Here is a 23,644-nt window from a genome sequence, read left to right on the forward strand (position 1 = left end):
TAAAGAATAAAATGACTTCCTTTAAAACAAAACATTTCCCAAATACAGGAGGGTTGTTTTTATTGCACTTTTATGATTTCCTTTAAAAGTTTGTACTGGAAAAAAAAGATTAAAGAAAACATCCCAGTCAAAATAACTACAATAGAGCTACTGCATTTGTCAGGGAGCTCAACAGATATACTTTTAATAACTTCAAAGATCAGGAAAAAAATCAACTATCCAAAGTTTTAAATAATTAAAATATCCTCATATTGTCCGCACCATTCAAGAATTACAATTATAACATATGAAGTTGGATTGTCTGTGTTGCAGTTGATCAATACAAATTTGCAGTCTGAAACTGTAAGGCTTGGCAATTTCCATAAACTTTGCATTGCTTTACAGCCAAGTTGTGTATATGCCACAAAAATGCCTCATTGATGTAGTATTTCAACTTTTCTACAGTAATATTCAGTATAAGTGTTACTATTCATCTCTTTAATTTTTCCATCTTTTGTTTTTCCCCCTTTCAATTCTTTCTCCCTTCCCCCCCCCCTTGTTCTAGAATTCATCTTTTATTCATCATTATGCCAAACCATTTTATAAACTCTCCACATCTGTCAAGGCACTTGAGTTGCCTCTGAAATTTATTCTAACGCATAAATAATACTGTATCAATTAATGATTGCCTCCAGTTAATATTGAAAAATGACACTGCTTAAAGAAGATAAAAGAAAAGATAACTTAAAGGCTTTTTTGTTAACATGTAAAGGATCCTGTTCTAATTACTTTTCTTCAGTATGATTGTACAAGGCAGAATATCATTGGCTAGCGTTGGGGAACAAAATAACCATTCTGTTTTAGAATGGATGACCGTATTATGGAATTTAGTTATAATTCCTTTGCTAATGAGTTTTTACTAGATTTAATGAAGAGGGATATAATGTGCAATTTTAAAGTTTTTTAAATTGAAAATTCTTCTTTGTTCAGAGCAATTAATTAAAATATAATTGTTGAACTAAAAAGAAATACCATTTTAAATTAGCATGACCATTTTACTATGACAATTCATATAGTGGTATTTGAGATCAATAAAAAGGAAATGTCCCAAATGAAAAATTACATAATTTACCAATATTTTAAGAAGGTTTACGATGCTACCTTACCTTGAATGTTGTGCATTTCTGTCCTAGTTCTGCTAAGGACAGATATTATAATCCTCCATGCATTTGACTCAGATTTGAACAGATGGTTTTCTAAAAATTAACTGTTGCCCCATAACCAGACTTAATTTTCAGAAACTAATGTTTTAATGATGAAATGATTCTTTATATGTAATTTTCATCCTACCCTTCCTTCTCACTTTCATTATAATGGAGATTTTTTGATTGCTTCTCCAATAGTGATGTCTCCTTGATATTTCCCATTAGTTTTCAGTAGTTACCTTTTTGCCTGCATGCCAACCTTCAGTTTAATGGCCTTTTTTGTGTGTTCATTTTGTTTTGTTTTCCATCGTGGTTTTGTTTATTTCTTTTTTTGGTTTTTTTTTCTGTTTTCTCCTTAAATCGTCGTGATGTTTGCCCTTCATATTCCCCAATGTTTGCACATGACAAGATGTTGCCATCCCAACATTACCTCCCACTTCACTGACCAGTGCCACTACTGACCATCTAGCACCAGCTACAACTGGACCTTTGCCTTCTGCCCCTCGAGATGTGGTGGCGTCTCTTGTATCTACTCGTTTCATCAAGCTAACATGGAGGACCCCTGCATCTGACCCACAGGGAGACAATCTTACCTACTCGGTGTTCTACACTAAGGAAATGAGTAACAGGTGTGCTTATTTAAATATTGCTAAACTGTGAGCATTTAGGAGTATTGACCCATAACTGAAAAATAAGAGTTGGGCTTATAGGCAAAGCATTACAGCCTCTCATTTTAGTATGTACTATAGACTGAAGTTTAATCGTTAAAATAACCAGAACTACATAATCCGTTTAGATGATTTCACAAAATTGTTCCAGACTTTCATGAAGCTAAAACATCAAGCTATGCCAAAGACATCAGATTCCACTGGTTCAAAGATTGCATAAATACTTCCAATCCTGAATCTCTATATGCTGCCCATGCTTATACAATATATACTGTTCTGCCAATAATTACTTGCTTCATCTTTTCTGTGGCAATTCTTCTAAGTCTGGACTTCTAGCTTGTAGATCCTGATTAAAAAAAAACATTGTAGTGCTTTTTTAGCAGGTCCTTTTCTACCAATTTCTCACTGAAAGGCATCTTTTGTTATGGTTATATTAAAAGTTGGGTATCAATCAATTGAAGGCCATGGTGATTACAGATGAGTTTATTTTATATCATCTAGTACTCCTCATTAATTCAATGAAGTTTATCATAGTTATTTTGCATCTTTTATAATACAAATCTATGGTTGCCCAATTGATTGTCCTAGATTAAATCAAAACAGCAGTAGTACTATTCATGTTATCCATAATTGATGATTTCACTCTAATATAAAACAACAATAATGTGTCCTAATAAGTCTTGCATGCCCATTTCCATTCCCAACTCTCTCTCTCTCTCTCTTTTTAATAAAGGGAGCGTGTTGAAAACACAAGTCATCCTGGGGAAATGCAAGTGACAATCCAAAACCTGATGCCTGAAACAGTATATATTTTCAGAGTGGTAGCCCAAAACAGACATGGACCTGGGGAGAGCTCAGTACCATTGAAAGTAGCCACACAACCTGAGGGTAAGCATTAAATATCGGCGGTTTGCTACTTACATTGCTCTTTTTAACATTTTGTGGTTAATATTTTTTATTATTTTGTAATTATGCCCTGCTTATTATTTAGTTCAGCTTCCAGGTCCAGCTCCCAACATTCGTGCATATGCCACCTCTCCCACGTCGATCACTGTTACTTGGGGTACACCCTTATCGGGCAATGGCGAAATCCAGAACTACAAACTGTATTACATGGAGAAGGGAACAGAGAACGAACAGGTGAGATACCTGTATGTTAAGAAAGCAATTTTTATATTTGCATATTATGATTATGGGATATAATTCTTGAATCTGTTTATCATTTTTCTGCTCCTATAGTTAAGACCTAAAAAAACCTGGGACGCGGTGGCTCAGTGGCTAAGACGCTGAGCTTGTCGATCGAAAGGTCGGCAATTCAGCAGTTCGAAACCCTAGTGCCGCGTAACGGGGTGAGCTCCCATTACTTGTCCCAGCTTCTGCCAACCTAGCCGTTCGAAAGCAGGTAAAAAATGCAAGTAGAAAAACAGGGACCTCCTTTGGTGGGAGGGAACAGCGTTCCGTGCACCTTTGACGTTGAGTCATGCCGGCCACATGACCACGGAGATGTCTTCGGACAGCGCTGGCTCTTTGGCTTTGAAACGGAGATGAGCACTGCCCCCTAGAGTCTGGACAACTAGCACATATGTGCGAGGGGAACCTTTACCTTTACCTAAAAAAAACCTACTCCAGTTAGGTCAGAATGAACCATCAAGAAAAGTGTGATCTTTAGGATTGCCCCGTCCTCTGAGTTGTTGCTTGCAGATATACGAAGAGATGACTTTTTCCTGGTGGAATGACTTTCTGATGACTTTTCACCAGAAAGTTCACCATATTAAAATTCATATTGACTTTTGTCAGTACTTCCTTCTATTTTTGAACATATTGGTGCAAAAATATAGAAGCATCCATTTACTCGAAAACCATGCCTTTGTTATCCTGACTGGTTAGGAAGCTTTGCTTTGATTCTAAATAGATTATTCTGTCCTCAATTATAATTGTATTTATGATGTGAACACAGGATAACTGGGAGAGAGAGAGAGAGAAATCTCCAGAACCAGAAATGATTCAAGTATAGCCATAATTTCAGCCTCATGTGGACTTTGCATATTTAATAAATTATCAAGCCCAAATTATGATTTATACATCCTGTTTTTCATCTTTTTAAATAGGACATTGATGTTGGAGGTCTTTCCTATACAATAATTGGTTTGAGAAAATACACAGAGTATAGCTTCAGGGTTGTGGCCTACAATAAACATGGTCCAGGAGTCTCTACTCAAGACGTCGTCATTCGTACACTGTCCGATGGTGAGTGTTTTCTAACTGTAGAAAGAATGCCTATGTATTTATTTGCATTTTATATATAACCAATTTGGTTTGGCTTCTTCATACTATATAGATCTAAATAGGAAGTTGTTGTGCTGAAATCTTTTGGGGGAAAAGGGTTTTTTGGGCTTTTCCCTTGCATTTTCTATATTTTACTATTTTGCCTTCTATTTTTGGTATTGAGCAAAGTATCTTAAGAGTGTGTGTGTGTGTGTACACATATATCTTTGCTTCTATCAACATAAGGTTGGCAAGTCTTGGCAAATCTTTGTAGATATTACTCTGAAAATTTACATACACACACACACACACAAATATTCCATGATATTGGGAGATCATGATAAAACTCACTTGCTTTGAAACTGGAAGAGCTATAATTCATTTTTAATTTACATTGGGGATATGGTGCACCTGAGAGATGTTGAAGTTTGAATCATATTTGAATAACTTCTTTTAATGTTTCTAGTTCCCAGTGCGGCACCCCAGAATCTAACACTAGAAGTGCAAAACTCCAAGGTAAGACACTTCTTTCTTTAGACATGGATGAAGCATCTGATTTTCTTCCTTAGATTTTGAATGTATGATGAATCAGCTATAGTTTATAAACTCCCCTCCTTTTGGGGGGCGGTACAGACGACTGGATAAATTCTCAATTTGCATGCTTAAAAGCTGCAGTAAACATTGACTGTACTAGCTCAATGTGCAAATAGTGAAGATTCACCAATGTTGAAGAGTCATGTTAATGTTTCAAAGTATCTTGTAGAAATTATTGACACCTACATATATACAATATTATTTGCAAGTTACACGGTTGGTTATTTCCAGGTACATAATTTTAATGTCAGATATTAAGTTCATATATAATGTTTCTAAGTATGTGTAAATTATTTCTTGGACCAGTATAATGGAGATTAATGAAGCATGACAATTTGCCTAATTTAATTTAGAGAATATGATTTATAATGCTGTTTAACTTCCCACAGAACATTATGATGCATTGGCAGCCTCCTCCCACAGGAACACATAATGGGCAAATTACTGGCTATAAGATTCGGTACCGAAAAATGATTCGCAAAAGTGATGTCACCGAAATCATTGTGGGGACACAACTTTCACAGCTCATTGAAGGTGAATAAGTTGGAATTTCCAATCTAATAATAACCTAAACCAACTGCAAGTTTCTTATTTTAGGAAAAGAAGAGGGTCTATTATAAAAATAACCTTCTCTGTCCTTGTAATATTTCTTTTGCTCTTAGTTTTAGTTTATGGGTTCATCACAGATACTGCTTTTTCTGTCAAGCAACCCTAAAGATTGGCGGGTCATTCTTATTTCTGAGGAAGCCTCTCTTTAGTTCTGCCTTCTCTGTCCTTGAAATAAGGCCTAAGCCATCTAGAAATGTCCGCATAAATCAGATTTATCGGATAAGAATATTTTAATTCACATTTTAAATTGATTTTTTATGCCTTTGTTTAGGTGTTTTGTTTTTATAGAAAATGTTAAGACCACCTGCTGTGGAAATAAATAAAACGAGTAAATCATTTGAAACTCTTAGTCCTTCTATTTGCTGAAGGAAAATTACATATTCTTTTGCCACCGACATACAGGAAAGGTCATTGCAGTGTGTCGGTCCCCTCATGCTTGACAGATAGTAATTTCTGTCAACTGAATCTCTTGGAGTCTTACGGCAAATATTGTTGATTTGTCTTGCTTAGCTGTGGGTTATGCTCCAGCAGCCATCAGGAAGATGAAAGGCCAAAACATAAAGTATTTGTTTAACTAGATCTGTGTCAGCTGTGACTCAAATTATAACTTCGAAATAATAATCACTTGAAGATACTCATTGGGGTACGTTGAAGTAACAGGATAATGGAACTATTGCATACTCTAATTGGAAGCAGAAAGCTTGCTTGCAATTAATATTGAATATTGTATTTCAGTATGATGTGTTCTATACTAGGTTTGGAACGAGGGACCGAGTACAGCTTCCGAGTGGCTGCCTTAACAGTCAATGGGACAGGAATAGCTACGGATTGGATATCGGCAGAAACATTTGAGAGTGACCTTGATGGTATGGATACCAAGTACATGTGTTACGAACGTGAAAGCTTCATGAAAAAATACAGAAATCTTTTCATTCCTTCGTCAAAGGATGATGGGTGGAGGCACATTCAGACATGCAAGATTCTGTCAGCAAAAGTAGTCTTGACATTAGCATTGGCTACTTAGTCTGGTCTTCTTTATAAGGCTGAGAAATTATTTTATTTATTTTTTATTCATTTATTAAAGTTTTGTGCCACCCATCTCCTCAATAAGGTGACTCTATGTGGATATAATCATCTAAATAACTCAGTGACATCTCTTAAAAGTAAATACGTCTTTCAGGTTTATTATTTCTTGTCTTAATCCGTTTAATTAATAAGTTCTCTTCTTTTTAGAAACTCGTGTTCCAGAAGTGCCAAGTTCGTTGCATGTCCGTCCACTTGTAACTAGTATTGTTGTCAGCTGGACTCCACCGGAAAACCAGAACATTGTGGTCAGAGGCTATGCCATAGGGTATGGCGTAGGCAGTCCCCACGCTCAGACCATCAAGGTGGATTATAAGCAACGATACTACACTATTGAAAATTTGGGTAATTACACAAGATTATAATCTGATACTTTGCTAAGTAACAATATAGCAATAGCACTTGGACTTATATCCTACTTCACGGTGCTCTACAGCCCTCTCTAAGCTGTTTACAGAGTCAACCTCTTGCCCCCAACAATCTGGGTCCTCATTTTACCCACTTTGGAAGGCTGAGGCAACCTTGAGTCTGGTGAGATTTGAACTGCCAAATTGTAGGCAGCCGGCAGGCAGCAGAATTAGCCTGGAGTACTGCACTCTTAACCACTGTACCACCGCAGCTCATCTATATAAAATATAAAATCAATGCTGATCAAAATGCTTGCTTTTTATGTCCTCATTTGGTATTATAAATGTTCTAGCTCTATATTCACTCTAGATTTCATGATGTTTGGAAATAATAGCAAAATGGATGTTAAATTTCTTTCATTTTTGTTGTGATGCCTGAGTTAATATGATAAACCTGAGGACATTTTATATGAATCTTGAACTATCTCTGAAAACAGATGTTTCTGTAGCGCTAAAGAATCTTGTGTTTAATACATACTAATAGAGTTAATTTTTTTTCTTTCAGATCCCAGTTCCCATTATGTGATAACTTTGAAAGCCTATAACAACGTTGGTGAAGGAATCCCTCTTTATGAGAGTGCAGTGACTAGAGCCTATACAGGTAAAGATGGGAACAGCCTAGATGGTTTAACCAAAAAATATATTGAAATACAAACTGTTTCTAGTTTGCTGGTGGCTTGTTTCTTTGTTCCATGTTCAGAGATAATTTGCTGAACTGTCTTCCGAACAATGACTTTGAAATCTGGATCAGTGATTTCCTGATTTCCTTTATAACCCTTCTGTAAATTCGGGACTTTGGCCATGGCACTGATTATACATTCTTAAATTTGTTTGCTGAGCTTCCCAATCTACAGTATTATAATTGTAAGCATGTCAGTCAACAGCAAGTTATGTTTTTCAGTACTGTGTGTTTTTATCACTCTTTAAATGACCAGTTGGACAAAAAATAAATAAACTTTTAAACATTGTAGAGAGGTCAATCAATCAATCAGAATAGACCGGGGCTTGGAGGTCATCTAGTCCAACCCGCTACTCAAGCAGGAGTCTCTATAGAATTTGAGACAAGTGGCTGTCCAGTCCCTTCTTTAAAAACTCCAGTGCTGAAGCAGCCACAACTTCAGAAGGCAAAAGCTGTTCCACTAGTTAATTGTTCTCCCTGTTAGGAAGTTTCTCCTTAATTCCAGGTTGCTTCTCTCCTTGATTAGTTTCCATCCATTGTTTCTTGTCTGGCCTTCTGGAGCTTTGGAAAATAAGTACCATAGTTTGAAAGAAAACACTGATTTGGTATTTTATTGTTGGGCTGGTTGTTTTTTGTTGTTGTTTTTTGCTAGATCCTAGTTCTTACAAAGATATTTTCTGAATGTCTTTCAGCTTGCAGATATGCACTTTCCTTTTAATACTAAATATTAATACTATACTTCTCTATCACTGTCTCTGTTGGATGCTAATTCTACCTTGATTTTAAAGTTAGAATAAATTAATGTTTTAATGCAACTATAATACTGTATATTCTAATTAGTAAACTTTTTCAAATGAATACTGAAGATTTGAAAGTCATTGTCCTTGTTATCTTCGATAACCTACTTAAATGCTAAGTCCTGTGGAATCTGCTGATGCCGTGTTTTTTTAAAAGGTAGCAAAAATAATAGCTGAGAACTTGTTTTGTGGTGCCGTGGTGCCTATTAACTCTGGCTTTTCTCTCTTTTTCTCCACTCCACTCCACTCCACTCCTCACCTCTCATTTCATTGTATTGCCCTGCATTCCACCCTTTTGTTTCTATTCACGTATAACGCCACCTTTCTTTTTTATTGCAATACCCCGCATTTTACCCATCAATTCTTTAGACACTTCTGAAGTTGATTTATTTGTTGTTAATGCTCCATACACTCCAGTGCCAGACCCCTCCCCCATGATGCCACCCGTGGGAGTTCAGGCTTCCATCCTGAGCCATGACACCATTCGTATCACCTGGGCAGACAACTCTCTGCCGAAGAACCAGAAGGTTTCGGATGCCCGCTACTACACTGTCCGCTGGAAAACCAACATTCCTGCAAACACAAAGTACAAGGTGAGAAAAATGGTAGATTTACAGGAATTTTGTCCAAACCTTCTGCAATTAAAAAAAGAGATTTCACGTGTGTTTCCGTGAGGGAGGAAGAGAAAGGGAGGAATAGGAACGAAATATTTACATTTGTATTTTCTGATTTTCATAGACAGCCAATACAACTACCTTAAGCTTCTTGGTCACCGGCTTAAAACCAAACACGTTATATGAATTCTCTGTCATGGTGACTAAAGGCCGAAGATCAAGCACTTGGAGCATGACAGCACATGGCACGACTTTTGAGCAAGGTATTTGTCACATGAGATGCCCTTTTTTACAGGATTATGTTGTTACTTCCTTTGCTTTAACCTTTTTTTTTTTATAGAAAACACAGTGAAGTATAAAGATGTGTGTCAGTTTAATTTAAATCTTCTTGCAGTTCCAACCTCTCCACCAAAAGATGTAACAGTGGTCAGCAAAGAAGGAAAACCCAGAACTATAATTGTCAACTGGCAACCTCCATCTGAAGCCAATGGCAAAATTACAGGTGAAATGTCTTTTGGATAAAATACAGTGATGATATGGTTACAACTAAATGGGAAGAAAAAATATTAATTACATTGGATACAGCTTTTTATTGATTGTAGTTGCGTAATATTTTTTTGTGGCAAAAGGGATGATTCAGTGGATGCACAACAAAGACAACAGTGCGTATGCATTTGTCACTTGCCTGTGCAAATGCTTTGCATTTCATTTCAGAAAGATACTTCAGAAGATGTAACAGGACTTACATATGTAGTGCTTGTCTCCAACTTCTTAAGTAGCTTCCCACCACTCCAGGCAGAGTTGCACAACAGCTGTGGAGAGCAGCTGCCCAATGTAGGAAAAGAAACAGCTACTTGACAGAGTTGCAAAGAGATGCTATATTTGTGCCCTTGGGTGCTCTGAACCGCTTTGGGGGATTGAATTGGAAGGGCTCTACAGTCTTACTACATATGTTTACAAACTCTTACACACTCAAAATTTGCCAGTTTAAGCAACATCTGGAAGAAGGCGTACACATGGTTGAAGTCTGGGCTAAAAGAAAATCAATGGATGGGGAGGGATGGTCTCACCCTCATTACACACACACACATATGTGCGCACACACGCACACACACACTTTCCTAATGGCAGTAATTCAAAAGACATGTGTCTTTAGCAGAAGACATTGCAAGAAAATTTGAGACATGTGAATTTTTCAGAGCTCGGAAACATGCCTTCATAATTCGCAAACCCTCCTGTTTTTGTTATGCAGGGTACATAATTTACTATAACACCGATGTCAACGCTGAAATTCATGACTGGGTCATTGAACCAGTCGTAGGCAATAGACTGACCCACCAGATTCAAGAGCTGACCCTGGACACAGCGTATTATTTCAAGATCCAAGCTCGGAACTCCAAAGGCATGGGCCCCATGTCAGAGGCAGTACAGTTCAGGACTCCTAAAGGTAAATTGCAAAGAAATGCTGTATTTTTCTGATTTAATATATGAGATAATCAATGGATAAGGAAAAGGGTTTCAGTTCGTGCTGGGAGCTGTAAAACATTTTTTAAAAAAAAATAATTTTCTATCTGGGATTTTGGCTTTACTTTGCCGTGACCCAGGTGGATGGAAACAAACAGTTGTTAAAACGTTTGCAATAAAGGATAGGTGGATAGTAATTTTTCTGGTCATTTCTATAGGGTGAAAACCAATAAGCAATAAAGGGTATTTTTGTTATCAGCAATATTTTACATATTTCTTGTTTGAGCAGATTGTTTATCAGACATTGTCCTCATTAGAAGAACTGCTGATTATCTGAACTTGTGCAGCGGAGTGACCTAGAATGTTTTTGTTAGGAAATAAGTTTCTCTGATGTATGTAATGTACTGGCTGATCTGAAGAGCAGCTAATGCTTTCTGAAAAGCTTTAGCACAGGGGTGGGCAACCTCCTCTCTTTGAGAGATGGGATCTCCCAGGATTCATCTTTTGGGAGCTGGATTGCAATCCAAGGCTGGTCAAAGCTGACGTGAGAGAAGTCCCGTTTTTCTTTTTTTCTCACGCCTCTTTCCTTCCTTGCTGTTGAGGAAAGCAATTGGTTCCTACACTGCTTCTCAGGCAAAAGTTTGAGAAGCTCTTTGGGCCTTGCAAAGGGTTTTGTCATTAGGTGAAAGCTGCTCACCTACTTTGCCAGTGGTACTCCAGATAGTCCTCAAGTTACAACCGTAAGCCTGCCCATTATAGTGGTGATTATACATTGTGTCAACCACTGTGACCGACCTGCTTTTACAACCTTTTATACAGCAGTCATTAACAAAAACCGCCAGAAAATGCAGCCACGTAGCTATCAGAACTTTGAATTTGGGTATTCCAGGGAGGCCCATCAGAATTTTGAACAGTCACTAAGTGAGCATTCGGTAGTGTCCAGTATAGTTTCCTTTCCCGTTTTCAGAGATTATTCTTTCCATGTCAGTGAATTTTGGTCTCTTGTGTGCTTTTTCCCCTCTGCTTCCCTTGGTAGCGGAATCATCAGATAAAATGTCTAATGATCAAGGTAAACCAATAGATGTGCTTTATGTGTCGTGCTGTCTTTTATGAGTATTACTCTTCTTCTTGCGCTATTAAATGACAGTATTCTTGTGAAATTTTAAAATATCAAAACCTGGAGCTTCTTTTGGTGAACAGCATATTTGCAACCTATGCACCTTTTTTTGTTTTCATCTAGAAGCGAAATTGTTGACAATTAAAACTGCACAATGACTTTTAAATTCTCTGTATGCCAGTACATTTCGCTCTTTTTAAAAATGAAAATAGTCCATTTAATGGGCAGCATTTTGACTTTTTAATCTTCTAGGTTTTTTTTTTTTTTTTTACTTTTATAGTATTCCTTTATTTGTTAGAAGGCCTGACAATATGTTGCAACAATGATTTACATATAAATAAATAAGGATTTGTTTGTATACAGTCATCAGAAACGACATACAATAGTTTTAAATAAATGAAAGCAAGAAGATAAAGTCCCTCGGTGGCAAAGAATGATTGCATTCATCCAGCCTTGTATTCTCTTTGAAGTGACTCTCTCCCTGCATTTACCTCTTATCAGCCCCCAATGGACAGGAACATTTATCAACTGGAATTTGTCAAGAACTGAATGTTACATCGGTTGTAGAGATCCCTACATGTGATCTGGGCTTTGTTAGAAAGGATTAAGCAGGGGGATAATCATAATGTGCCCACTTCCCTTCCGGATTTAATATGTCTTGAAAATACCTGCCATATCAGTGATTGAGTACGAGCTCTTGTAAGATAAGCATTAGGCTCCAGCTGTTCAGAAATGGGGGACAGGGAATTAGAAATAAAAACAAAATTCTTAAATGGATAGAAAATTACATTTTGTCTTGTTATCAGAAAAGATTTAGGCTACTACATTATGGTTTGCATATCCGTGATTACAGAGGTATACTCTAGCTATTAATATAATCGGTTTGACATTTTTAAATATATTCTGCAGTCTCTCTCTCTTTCTCTTTCTCTGTCTCTGTCTCTGTGTATGTATGTGAGTGTACTTGGAGAATGCACCTATCTTGGAGGTCAGACAAAAACTCAGCCTCTTTAGAGGGCTTCAGAGACCAATCCTTTCTTTGATGAGATCACAAAAAGGAGTGCAATTAATTCTTTAAGATGTATTTTAGAGGTGATTTTTTTTTTTAGGGTTTTAACAGTGCAGATTGAAATAAAAGTATTATGACAATCAAAGTCCCTATTTCCTCCTTTAACTCACCCCCCCCCCACAAAAGTCCAAAATTTTTCCACTAAAATTCTTCAGCAAAATAGTCTTAAATTCTCTGCCACAATTTAGGATCAATTTTTTTTTAAAGGGAGGGCTCTTTTTTATTGCAGACGAGGGTGGTTGGCCTATTAGAACCCTCCTGTTCCCATTCCTATCTTTTACTTTTGGAAAAAACAGTAAACAATTTTCCACTAAAATACTTGGGGCAATGTAATCTCAAAATGAGTAGGTGCTGGAGAGCCAAAAATTGCCCATCTGTGTAAAACCAAAAGAAAAACGTATTAAATTTTAAAAAGTGAACAAGATGAGATAGTCAAAGCCCTTAACATGGTTAAAATTTTATTTTCCAGCATTGGGATCTGCAGGAAAAGGAAATCGACCAGTGGATGTTGGAACAGATTATAAAACACCCATCAGTGGTAAGTATCTTCTCATCTCTGTTGAGAGCCAAGAGCTTGAAATAATTCATGTTATAATTTCCCCAAAAGATAGTGTGTGTTTTGCAGGTCAATGTCAAAGGCTTATTAGAGAAAAACTCAGCTGAAATTCCCAACAAAGCAGGCTGTATCTCTCACATAATATAGATTTTTATTTAACTTAAGCAATAATTTTCAATTCTTTCATTCCAACCCAAATTACAGCTCTAAAAATCATTTCGGGTAATTTTTGTGTTCTTTCTTAGGAAGCAACAGCCCTCATGGCAGCCCCTCCCCGCTAGAATACAATATGCTCCTGATCATAATTGTGTCTGTGGGAGTGATCACCATTGTGGTTGTAGTGATTGTTGCTGTATTTTGCACTCGAAGGACCACCTCTCACCAGAAGAAGTAAGGTTTTGTTTTCAGTTGCCCTGGGTGGGGGGGTATGTGTGTCTTTCTGCTGGTTTCAGGGATACGGGTATGATTTACAATGAAGGCAAAATAAAAGGTACAATAAAGTTGCACATTGTGCTTTTGGGGCTTTCTCTCAAAAAGCTCAAGACACTTCCAATTCTATATGATGAACAGTGTTGGAGGGTAAACTAGTGTATTCAGATAATACGTAATAATAGTTAATAATAGTTCTGATGCAGTATAGTTGAAACCATTTCAGAGCCATATTTTGGGTGGATGGGTATGTTTTGGGGGCTTTTTTTTGAGCTGCTCTGCCTCTGTTTCTCCATGGTAGGAACATTTGTCTCTCCCTTCCCTGATAACTTGGCTTCAGGTTTTACTAGGAAAATGCTAATTTGACTGTTTTGGAGTTTCCTTATCCAACACCTGGGCAAAACTAGTTGAAGTGGAATTGATCATTTTGACCTCTCTTCAGCATGAGAAGAGACAATATGCAAAACTATCAGGCTTCTAGTATTTACTTTTTTCTTTCTGTTTGTTAGCCCAGAAGTAGATCAGATCAGGAAACTGATCATGCAGGAAGACTAAAATTATACTTTTATTGAGATTGGCTATAGTGACAAACATCTTGAGGTCTTAGGGGCTTCTGGATGACTTCTCCAAGGTCATCTTCATGGCTTCTTCCTTCCCCTTCTGCCTGAAGTGTGGATGAGATGATTTTCGTTGCTACAGGAATATACCGCAGCTACTGGCAGGACAGTTCTCGGTATTTAAGGTCAGCAGAAGTGAAAAGAGGAGCTGTTTGACTTCAGTCTACTTCTCGGAGCTTGGGAAGTGAAAGTGTTGGTGATACGGAATGGACTAAAATAAGATACACAAGGACACTTGACTTCCCACTATTTTTGGATGAGCCCTTGGAAAGAAAGAGTGAAAATCCTTCACGCACAATAGAAAACATACTAATAAAGGAGAATATTTGTAGCTCAAGGTTGAAATAAGGGGTCCTTGGTGCTCTCTGAGCTGGGCTGTTTGCACTGAGGATGGTACTTAGTTTGGATAATGAAACGTTTGCAAGAAAACAATCCAGCTCAGACCTTCACAAAGACCTTCACAAAACATACTACTGGGCAGCGTTATTGTTCACAAAGATACTTTTATGGAAGATAACTCCCGCAGGATAATTGAATAAGTGATTTGTTTTTGTTTTCCTTTTAAAGAAAACGAGCTGCTTGTAAATCTGTGAACGGATCTCATAAATACAAAGGCAATTCCAAGGACGTCAAGCCACCGGATCTTTGGATCCATCACGAGAGGCTGGAGCTGAAGCCTATTGATAAATCCCCAGATCCCAATCCAATCATGACCGACACCCCGATCCCTCGTAACTCCCAAGACATCACCCCCGTGGACAACTCTATGGACAGCAATATTCATCAGAGACGAAACTCCTACAGAGGTGAGATGACGCTGAGCTTATCGTTAGCTTCACGGCTGAATCTTGTGGTTCTTTCCTAACGTGGAGAGAAAGGCAAGCGGAAGCTGACCTTTGTTCTCCTGAATCCAGGGCACGAGTCAGAGGACAGCATGTCCACCCTCGCAGGAAGAAGAGGGATGCGGCCAAAGATGATGATGCCGTTTGATTCTCAACCTCCTCAACGTAAGTCTAGTTTCAGGGATGACCTCCCAAAGCCACCTTGATTGAGTCAAACATTTCTGGTTCCATCTCATCCATATAAGATTGCCCTGCAGTTCATTTAAAGCAATAGTCCAATGCCCTTATTCTTAAGAGCACTAAATAAACTTCTGGCTAAATAGCCTGTTTACATTTTCCTCTGACATGGACTTTAACCCTCTCTGTTTTTGTAGATTCATCCTGGCAGCAGAAATAAATTTGCCCTGTCTGTCTGTCTGTCTGTGTGTCATGCAGATATTCTGAGCAGAATAGCCTGTATTATATCACAGGTTAGACTTAACGCCAGGAAATGAATGGCCTTGGACTTTTCACCTTAGTATAGGGATGTAATTTCTGGATCTCCATAGCGATATGCTAATGACAAGCCTAGTGGATTTAAATAACAAATATTGCCAGCTAAATGGAATTTGCACAGCCATCGTATATGGATGGCAGGTCCAGGAGATGTCATGTGCAATTGAGGGCTCTATCAATTTAATCTATTTAAGTATTATGGGGTAGATAAATGCCAGAACCATAGAAATCAGTGCCAAGGCTGCATTTGCAAATTAGCCAGATCCTGCTAATACAGGAGTAGCAGAAGAAGCTGAAGAAAATAGTTTTTCTTTCAGCAGAGTTAGTTGAGATCCTCCGTTTATCGTAACTGATATAATTATGGTGATGCCATACTAATTTGTGTGTCATGAAATTGCGAAGATTTTAGACGGTTTTATTTATCTTTGAAAGACCTGGGCATGTGCTAGAGAGAAACAGATGTATTTGCGCTGTGAAGGTTACAAGATACGAGGTGAAGAAGGGAGCAAGTTTATGCTTGATGGTTCCTCACTCAGGGCGGTGAAACAGTAAGAAAAATATTTTGAGAAATTGAGGCAAGGAGAAGATGCCTATAACTAATTAATCACTGTGATTTAAAAGGTATTTCAGAAACACTGACAATGATAAAAATCCCAATGTTATGCTTCCCATCATGAAGGGGAACCATTTTTATATGCAATATTCAGACCAAGGTGGACTGTGAGGGTGGGCATATTTTACAAAGTGATTTTTCTCACCAATAGTGTAAGAAAACTTTCATTATTCCAAGATGAGATGTTTGAAATGCTTCATAATTTTACAAATCCTTTCCCGTTGCTTTTTTCCTCAGTCTTAATAAAGGGAGATCAATAACATTGCTTCCTTTTCAGAGATTATTTCTTCCTATCATAGTGTTCTGTTAATGCAGTTGGTTCTTTTTACTGAAAAAAGAAGCTTCATTATGGCCAAAGGCTGGCATAGAATAATAGAACCAATAACATGAGAATGGTTGAGTTACTGAGTTTGTTGTAAGCGATCCTCTTTATTTTATTCCAATCTGCAATACATCAAAACTATTCATTACAAAATACATTGCAGGTTTATCATTTATCATGGTCTCACAACTATATTCCCTTCCATTGGCAGTATGGGAACAGTGAATTAAGCTTTCGTTGGGTTTTTATTTTAAAAGCACTATGTTTACATATGTTAAAGAATAGCTTAACTAAAGCAAGCAGAAAGTAATGGATCTGCAGCCAGCTACATTAAAACCTAGGATTTCTCGTTGATTTCAACACAGGAATTGATCTACACAGATAGTGAAAATATGATCCTCTAAGGTTACTTAAAGATTGGAAATTTATAAATGAACTCAGCAGTAGCATGAGTGCAGAAACTGTGAACTGAAGGGAAATTGTAATATCAATGTTTTATTTGCTTGCCAGATTACAAGTACTGTTAATGTGTTTCTGTACACTTTAAATCAAGCTAATAAACCTACAATTTTATGTTGAGTAATGCACACAATTACTTTTACATAATACCATAAAGTTGGAAACACTTTGTTCAAAATTACCCATTCCTAATTATGATCCAACGCATAGCTGCCAAGTCATCCTCAGATATCATAATTCCTCTTTGCTCACATATAGCGGAAACTTCAGTTTTGATAATCTGGGCTTCAATCCCACGTCTCACCTCAAACCAGTAAGTTTCCTTTCAAGCAAATCTGATGCTCTTCAGCAGCCCAAACAGCCAGCATCTGCAATTCTTGCTTCCTAATGTTTGCATCCCTGGAAATTTCTTGACAGAATAGTACCTCTTCTTCTAGGAATCTGGAACCAGGCGTCCTAGTCTCTCTGTCTGTTTGTTTCAATGCATTTTTGTTGATGAAAGTGGGGGAGTGGGGGGGCTTCACTTCGGCCTGCATGCCGGTTGGTCTTGTGTTAAGCTTTTTTTTTCTGTCTTATGTTCATTCGCAGCTGTGGTTAGTGCTCATCCCATCCATTCCCTTGATAACCCTCACCATCATTTCCACTCCGGCAACCTCGCTTCTCCAACCTGCAACTATCTCCATCATCAGGCAAACCTATGGCCAGTTGGCACATCTGTGTCCCATTCAGACAGGGCTAATTCCACAGGTGAGAAGAACGATCCGTTTTTGGAGGTCCACCATTGGCAAAAAGAACCATGAGGAACAGAGCCTCATATGATCTAATTGCAAATATCAAACGACATGTTTTGGGTGGCCGTCTCTAGCCCAAACCTACCGAAGTCAGAAGGTTGTATCTACTGGTTGAACTAATTGAGTGTTCCTTTTTCCTTTTGCCATAGCACACATTGTAGATGGACTTGATTTGTTTTGCTGCACTTTGTTCCATTGGAGTCAAACTAGCCCTCTAGACACTCTTAAGCTCTGAGAATAAGGTTGTCCTTTTTGTGTTTTTAGTGAATGGCGCACTTAAGCCTTTAGAATTTTATTTAATCTTGGATCTGATGGTAATTCCGTTTCTCTGGTGAGAATTTAGATTTGCATAATTCGCTCTCTTTATTATTAAAGCTGCAAATAATGACTCTGAAGTGAGAATACTCCCTTATATAATTGTAGAGCGCTAGTAGCTTCTGATTTAATTTCCAACATCAAGAGGACCCATTTTGCATCGAATATGAAAAAACTAACAGCTTAGAGGTATCTATACCTAGAATTAATAAAAACCACTTGAAAGCTAGGCAATTAAGAAATCTCCAGACAGTTCACTAAAGGATGAATCAGTTAGCAAATTCAGTGGTGATTTAGAAAGCTGAATATATTGTTTGTTTTGTTTTGATTCAGTGATGGGATTACATGCTAAACTTTTTTCAAAACAAATTAACTCTTTATAGAGCCAAAATAAAAAGCATAAAACTTTAGCATCAGTGTAGAGTTATGTATAAGTGCTAACTAAGTGAGTTTTGGGGTGACTTTCTCATTCTCTCAGTTTGTTGGCCTTCTTTGGAACTAAAGAGAGTTTGTGACCCAACTAACGCCATTGAAGGCGCCTGGCATTTTCAGGGACTCTCTGAGGTTGAAAACTTAAAGCTAACCGTTCATTTCCTTCCCTCGTCTCCAGAATCTGTTCGAAATACACCTAGCACAGATACCATGCCAGCGTCTTCATCTCAGACATGTTGTGCCGACCACCAAGAGCCAGAGAGTGCTTCAGCATCCTACCTGCCCAGTACCCAGGAAGAGGAGACAAGCCAGAACGTGCCCACTGCCCATGTCCGTCCCTCTCATCCTCTGAAGAGTTTCGCTGTGCCAGCCGTCCCGCCCACTGGCAGCACTTATGACCCTGCCTTGCCAAGCACACCTTTATTATCACAGCAAGGTGAGTACAGGAGAGTGAAAATTGAATGGAGGGGGAGATAGGTGAGCGATACCCTTAACGTGATCTTCTAGGTCGGCGTTTTCTTTTTCTAAACTTCCCGAATTCCCCAGCCAGCACGTCTGGAGTTGAAGTCCTCACATCTCAAAATTTGCCAAATGTGAAAAACCCTGATCTAGAGGCAAATGTCACAGCTTCTTTGAAGTTTTTGGCAGCTGCAACAAAATCACAATTACTCTAGAACAGGGGTGTCAAACTCGCGGCCCACGGACCGGATGTGTCACACACTGGTCACACCCAGCCCCGTTTTAGCGAATGGGGGGAAAGTTGCAATACATCACATGTTGACAATGTGTCATCGCAAGCTTGACACCCCTGCTCTAGAAGGTCAGCTTAAAGAGATATGTGGTGGTATGGTGGTTAAAGTGCAGTATTGCAGGCAAACTCTGCCCACAGCCAGGAGTTCGATCCTGATCGGCTTAAGGTTGACTCAGCCTTCCATCCTTTTGAGATCGGTAAAATGAGAATCCAGATTGTTGGGGGCAATAGGATGATATTGTAAATCGCTTAGAGAGAGATGTGAAGCACCGTGAAGCGGTATATAAGTGCTATTGCTATTAAGTGGTTCCTGTTCTTCCTTCACAGCAGCCAAGCGGGTTCATTAAAGCAAGCAAGAAGGTGATTGTGGCATTGCAATTGAAACACCATCCTTGTGTATACTGATGGCTCATTGATGTGTAAACAAAAGGGGAGGGGTTTGGATCATGATGCCACAGTTGCCATCTTTCCTGTTTTAACTTTCCCTGGGAAAAGTCATACTCCCAAATGAAGTTCCCTGCAAAACACCCATGAAATCTAGCATCATATATAGCTGCTCTCCCAGTATTATCCTTAGGGCCTCTGCGGATTATGTTCATTCAGGACTTGTAAATAACAATCTTAATCTTTGGCTTCTTAGTTCAGAATTTCAATAATAATAGTTTTCATTGATTTGTAGTTTTCTGGCTGTGGGCAGACTTGGTACAGAATCAAAACCTGAAAATAGTTTGATTGCATCTGCCTGTATTTAATAGCAACAAACCTGGTTTGTTACCAACATGCCATTACATATGTTTGTCAATTAAAAGATTGACCATGATTATAATTGTGTCAAGCTTCTAGCCATCCAGTTCATTCAGTGAAGACAGCATCAATTGGAACTCTAGGAAGGACTCGGCCTCCAATGCCAGTCGTAGTCCCGAGTGCCCCTGAAGTGCAGGAAACCACAAGGATGCTTGAAGACACAGAAAGTGTAAGTGTGTTTAAATGTAAAAATAAATCTACATGAATGTAAAAATAATAGTAATGAGGCCCTTCCACTGCACACAGTAAGCAGAAAGAAAATAGACCAAATACAGATAGTTCTCGACTTATAAAACACAAGTGGAACCAGAATTTCCATTGAATCCTCCATTGCTAAGCAAGGAGGTTGTTAAGTGAGTAACATTCAATTTTACAACCTTTTTGGCATGTTTATTAAGCAAATCACTTCGGCTGTTCAGTGAACCACACCGTCGTTAAGGAAAGCCAGCTCCCCACATTGACTTGCTTGTCAAAAGCCAGCCAGCCAGCCGGGAAGTTCGCAAATGCTGTCATAAGTTTTTTTTTTTCCAGTGCCATTGTAACTCTGGTTGCTGCACAAAAGCTTGTAAGTCAAGGAATACTGCATCCAGTTTTGGTCACCACGATGTAAAAAAGATGTGGAGACTCTAGAAAGAGTACAGAGAAGAACAACAAAGATGATTAGGGGACTGGAGGCTAAAACATATGAAGAACGGTTGCAGGAACTGGAGAAATTTCCTGATAGTTAGAACAATTAATCACTGGAACAACTTGCCTCCAGAAGTTGTGAATGCTCCAACATTGGAAATTTTTAAGAAGATGTTGGATAACCATTTGTCTGAAGTGGTGTGGGGTTTCCTGCCTGGGCAGGGGGTTGGACTAGAAGACCTTCAAGGTCCCTTCTCTGTTATTCTATTCTATTCTATTCTATTCTATTCTATTCTATTCTATTCTATTCTATTCTATTCTATTCTATTCTATTCTATTCTATTCTAAACCGCTTAGAGAGTGCTGTTAAGCACTGCGAGCGGTACATAAGTCTATGTGCTATTGCTGTTTGGCCGCTATCCTCCTTTCTCTTTCCCAAACAAGGTGGCTCATCTTGCCCAATAACCCTATTAAATCTCCTGCAGAATTACGAACCGGATGAACTCACCAAAGAGATGGCCCACCTGGAAGGACTAATGAAGGACCTTAACGCCATCACCACAGCGTGATCACCTTCCCCAAGGAATGACTCCAAACCACGGGCCTTGGGACTTCGCCTTGGAGCACAAGGAAATGTATAAAGACTAGGGGACAGCACAGAAAGAGACCTGCCCACCAGCTGCAGCACCACCGAGGCCCCTTCCGGTTAACCAAGTGGCTCTTCTAAGTCATTGGCCTGAAACGAACCTCTTTGAGGGTTGTTGGGATTTCCGCTTCTCTGTTGCGATGCTGATGCTGATATGAACCAGGAGTGGGGCGACGTCTCAGGCTGACGAAATCTAGCATCCAGACAAAGTTAGCATTCATCGGAGGCAGCTTTTGTCTCGGTGCTGCAACCTTCCCTGCTTTTTTCAGTGTTGGACATTCACATTTATGTACAATTTTATTTGTGTGTTTTTATTTTATTGTATCTTTTTTTTTATTAAAAAATGTAACCTGACAGAAAAAGAAAAAAGAAATTTGTGTTGTTTCCCCCTCCAAAGCCTAGACGTCTGTCCGATTGCTTGTTCTATTGTGTATACCAGAATTCATTGCCAGTGTGGATTGTTCCGTTTATTTGTTCGTTCGGATTTCTTTTTCTTTTTTTAAAAGCACGTTTAATTCTGTCACCTTCCAGCAGTTGTAATCCATGGCCTTGGGATATGCTGCATTGCCTTTTTGTAAGCTTTTTTTATTTTTATATTATGATAATTCAGAAAGCCTGACTAGTTCCTTTCTCATCACTGTGAGGTTAACTATCTGTTTGGATTGAAATGTAACATGGAGGAAACGTTTTTTAAAAAATTATTTTGAGCGTTTTCAGCGCAGGAGTCGAATAAGTAAGCCTTGGGCTGGGAGCCACAGAGTGGTAGAAAGCTTCATTGTTTACAGGGACAATGCAACGCAGTGTTATCCATCGGACTCGTTTAAGCCATCCCCTGCAATATGTCCAGTTGTGACTTAAATTATTATTATTATGAGTAATTTCCCCAATCTTGGAAAAAGTAACACAGTATTCTGACAGATGGCTGCGATGTAACTCTTATCTGCAATTATTCACTTTTGTCATTGCCTCTGTCCGTCCAAGGCCTTACCAAAACAGAAAGTGAGCAGCGCACCTGTGGCTCCGAAGATATCGTATCAACCAGCACCGATTCATCAAAGGGAATTGCAAAAAATAGAATGAAGGCTTAAAAGTTGCCGTCTCCTTTGTAAATTCATCCTTTAGTCCAGGGGTGTCCAACCTTGGCGACTTTAAGGCTTGTGGCTGGGGAATTCTGGGAGTTGAAGTCCACAAAGCTGAAAGTCGCCAAAGTTGGAAGCCTTGCTTTAGTCTGTTTCTTGCCAATTGCAAAGGGTGTTCCGTTGAGCAAAACCCTCTCATAAATGTTGGGCCCTTTAAGCTCAGATACCACAATGTATTTTAGCAATCCAGCTCTTATTGTTTGAATGTTTGATTTCAAAGTTGTGTCCTTCTGGATATTGGCATTGAAGTGAGAGTTTTATTCCAGATACTTTAGCATACAATGATCAGACATAAGCTATGACTCATAAACATAGTTTATGCTTGATCGTTGTAGGCTAAAGTATCTGGAATAAAACACTCTGTAGCTGTAGATCATCTTCAAGGTTTTGGGGAATACTTCCAGTGTTGAACCACAATCAAAGCAAATTAACTTTGCAGGAGAGAGGGGGAGAAATGTAGGTGTGTATGTTTGTGACTCAGGTGCTGCCCGAGCCGGTAGAAGAAAGGGGTGGGGTTGGGAGAGATAAATAAATTCCTAATAAACTGGTAAAATTGCATTTTCTCTTTGTGTTTGCTGCCCATAATCATACTGTTCTCTGTCATCTTCTATGATAAACATGCTAAAAAAAGTAATATTTGCTTTTTTTACCGGCTCATGGTTGACTCGGCCTTCCATTCTTCCGAGGTCGGTAAAATGAGAATCCAAATTGCTGGGTAGGCAATAGGTTGACACTGTAAACCGCATAGAGAGAGAAGGCTGTAAAGCCCCGTGAAACGGTATATAAGTTTTAAGTTGTTCCAAGTCCAGTGATAACAAGATTTTATGATAGGATGGGATCAGTTAGAGATTTTGAAAGTTCTTTTAATTTCCTATATGATCAAAAAGCTTGGATTGCATGTTGCTAGCAATTCAAGTTTAGAGTCCCCTGGCTTATGTTATCTCCAATTGTACAGAGAAGAGATTATTTTTAGGAGCAAGTAAGAAGAGAGCTACATCACCGTCTTTCTGTCCATCTCATTTATCATTTTCCCCCACAGTGTTTTCCTTCCTTCCCTTCCAACTCAGCTTTCGTTTGCACCGATGAGCTGAAACGGATTCATTTGCTCCTGTTTAGCATGAACGTTAAGAACTGCCACGCTGAATCCAAGCAAGCCATCTATTTTTTAAAAGAATGTTTTTTGCAATTATATTAAGAAGTGCCATGAAAACTCACAAGTAGACCACCTTACTCAGTGCTCTGTCTTCCAACAGTAA

At 38.6% G+C, this 23,644-nt stretch overlaps 1 protein-coding gene across 5 annotated transcripts in view; it reads left to right on the plus strand.

Moving 5' to 3' along the window:
- Positions 1-22,941, plus strand: part of NEO1 (neogenin 1) — a 61,517-nt gene extending 38,576 nt beyond the window's left edge. The window contains exons 8-29 of one of the 5 annotated variants that reach the window (XM_034432567.3): positions 1,594-1,813; positions 2,586-2,740; positions 2,844-2,992; positions 3,961-4,099; positions 4,584-4,633; positions 5,101-5,245; positions 6,076-6,186; positions 6,554-6,748; positions 7,316-7,411; positions 8,656-8,879; positions 9,025-9,163; positions 9,295-9,402; positions 10,153-10,347; positions 11,401-11,433; positions 13,020-13,088; positions 13,352-13,496; positions 14,720-14,958; positions 15,067-15,159; positions 17,472-17,630; positions 18,600-18,857; positions 20,009-20,145; positions 21,089-22,941. In XM_034432567.3, the coding sequence (XP_034288458.2) occupies positions 1,594-1,813; positions 2,586-2,740; positions 2,844-2,992; positions 3,961-4,099; positions 4,584-4,633; positions 5,101-5,245; positions 6,076-6,186; positions 6,554-6,748; positions 7,316-7,411; positions 8,656-8,879; positions 9,025-9,163; positions 9,295-9,402; positions 10,153-10,347; positions 11,401-11,433; positions 13,020-13,088; positions 13,352-13,496; positions 14,720-14,958; positions 15,067-15,159; positions 17,472-17,630; positions 18,600-18,857; positions 20,009-20,145; positions 21,089-21,172 (3,143 nt within the window). In that variant the 3' untranslated portion in view covers positions 21,173-22,941. The remainder of the gene's footprint in view (positions 1-1,593; positions 1,814-2,585; positions 2,741-2,843; positions 2,993-3,960; positions 4,100-4,583; positions 4,634-5,100; positions 5,246-6,075; positions 6,187-6,553; positions 6,749-7,315; positions 7,412-8,655; positions 8,880-9,024; positions 9,164-9,294; positions 9,403-10,152; positions 10,348-11,400; positions 11,434-13,019; positions 13,089-13,351; positions 13,497-14,719; positions 14,959-15,066; positions 15,160-17,471; positions 17,631-18,599; positions 18,858-20,008; positions 20,146-21,088) is intronic. The other 4 variants (XM_034432571.3, XM_087878265.1, XM_034432572.3 and 1 more) reach the window with 4 other exon arrangements.
- Positions 22,942-23,644: the final 703 nt, after the last annotated feature.

This window comes from Pantherophis guttatus, chromosome 13 (genome assembly GCF_059756535.1).
Source record: "Pantherophis guttatus breed Tessera chromosome 13, ASM5975653v1, whole genome shotgun sequence".
NCBI lineage: Eukaryota > Metazoa > Chordata > Lepidosauria > Squamata > Colubridae > Pantherophis > Pantherophis guttatus.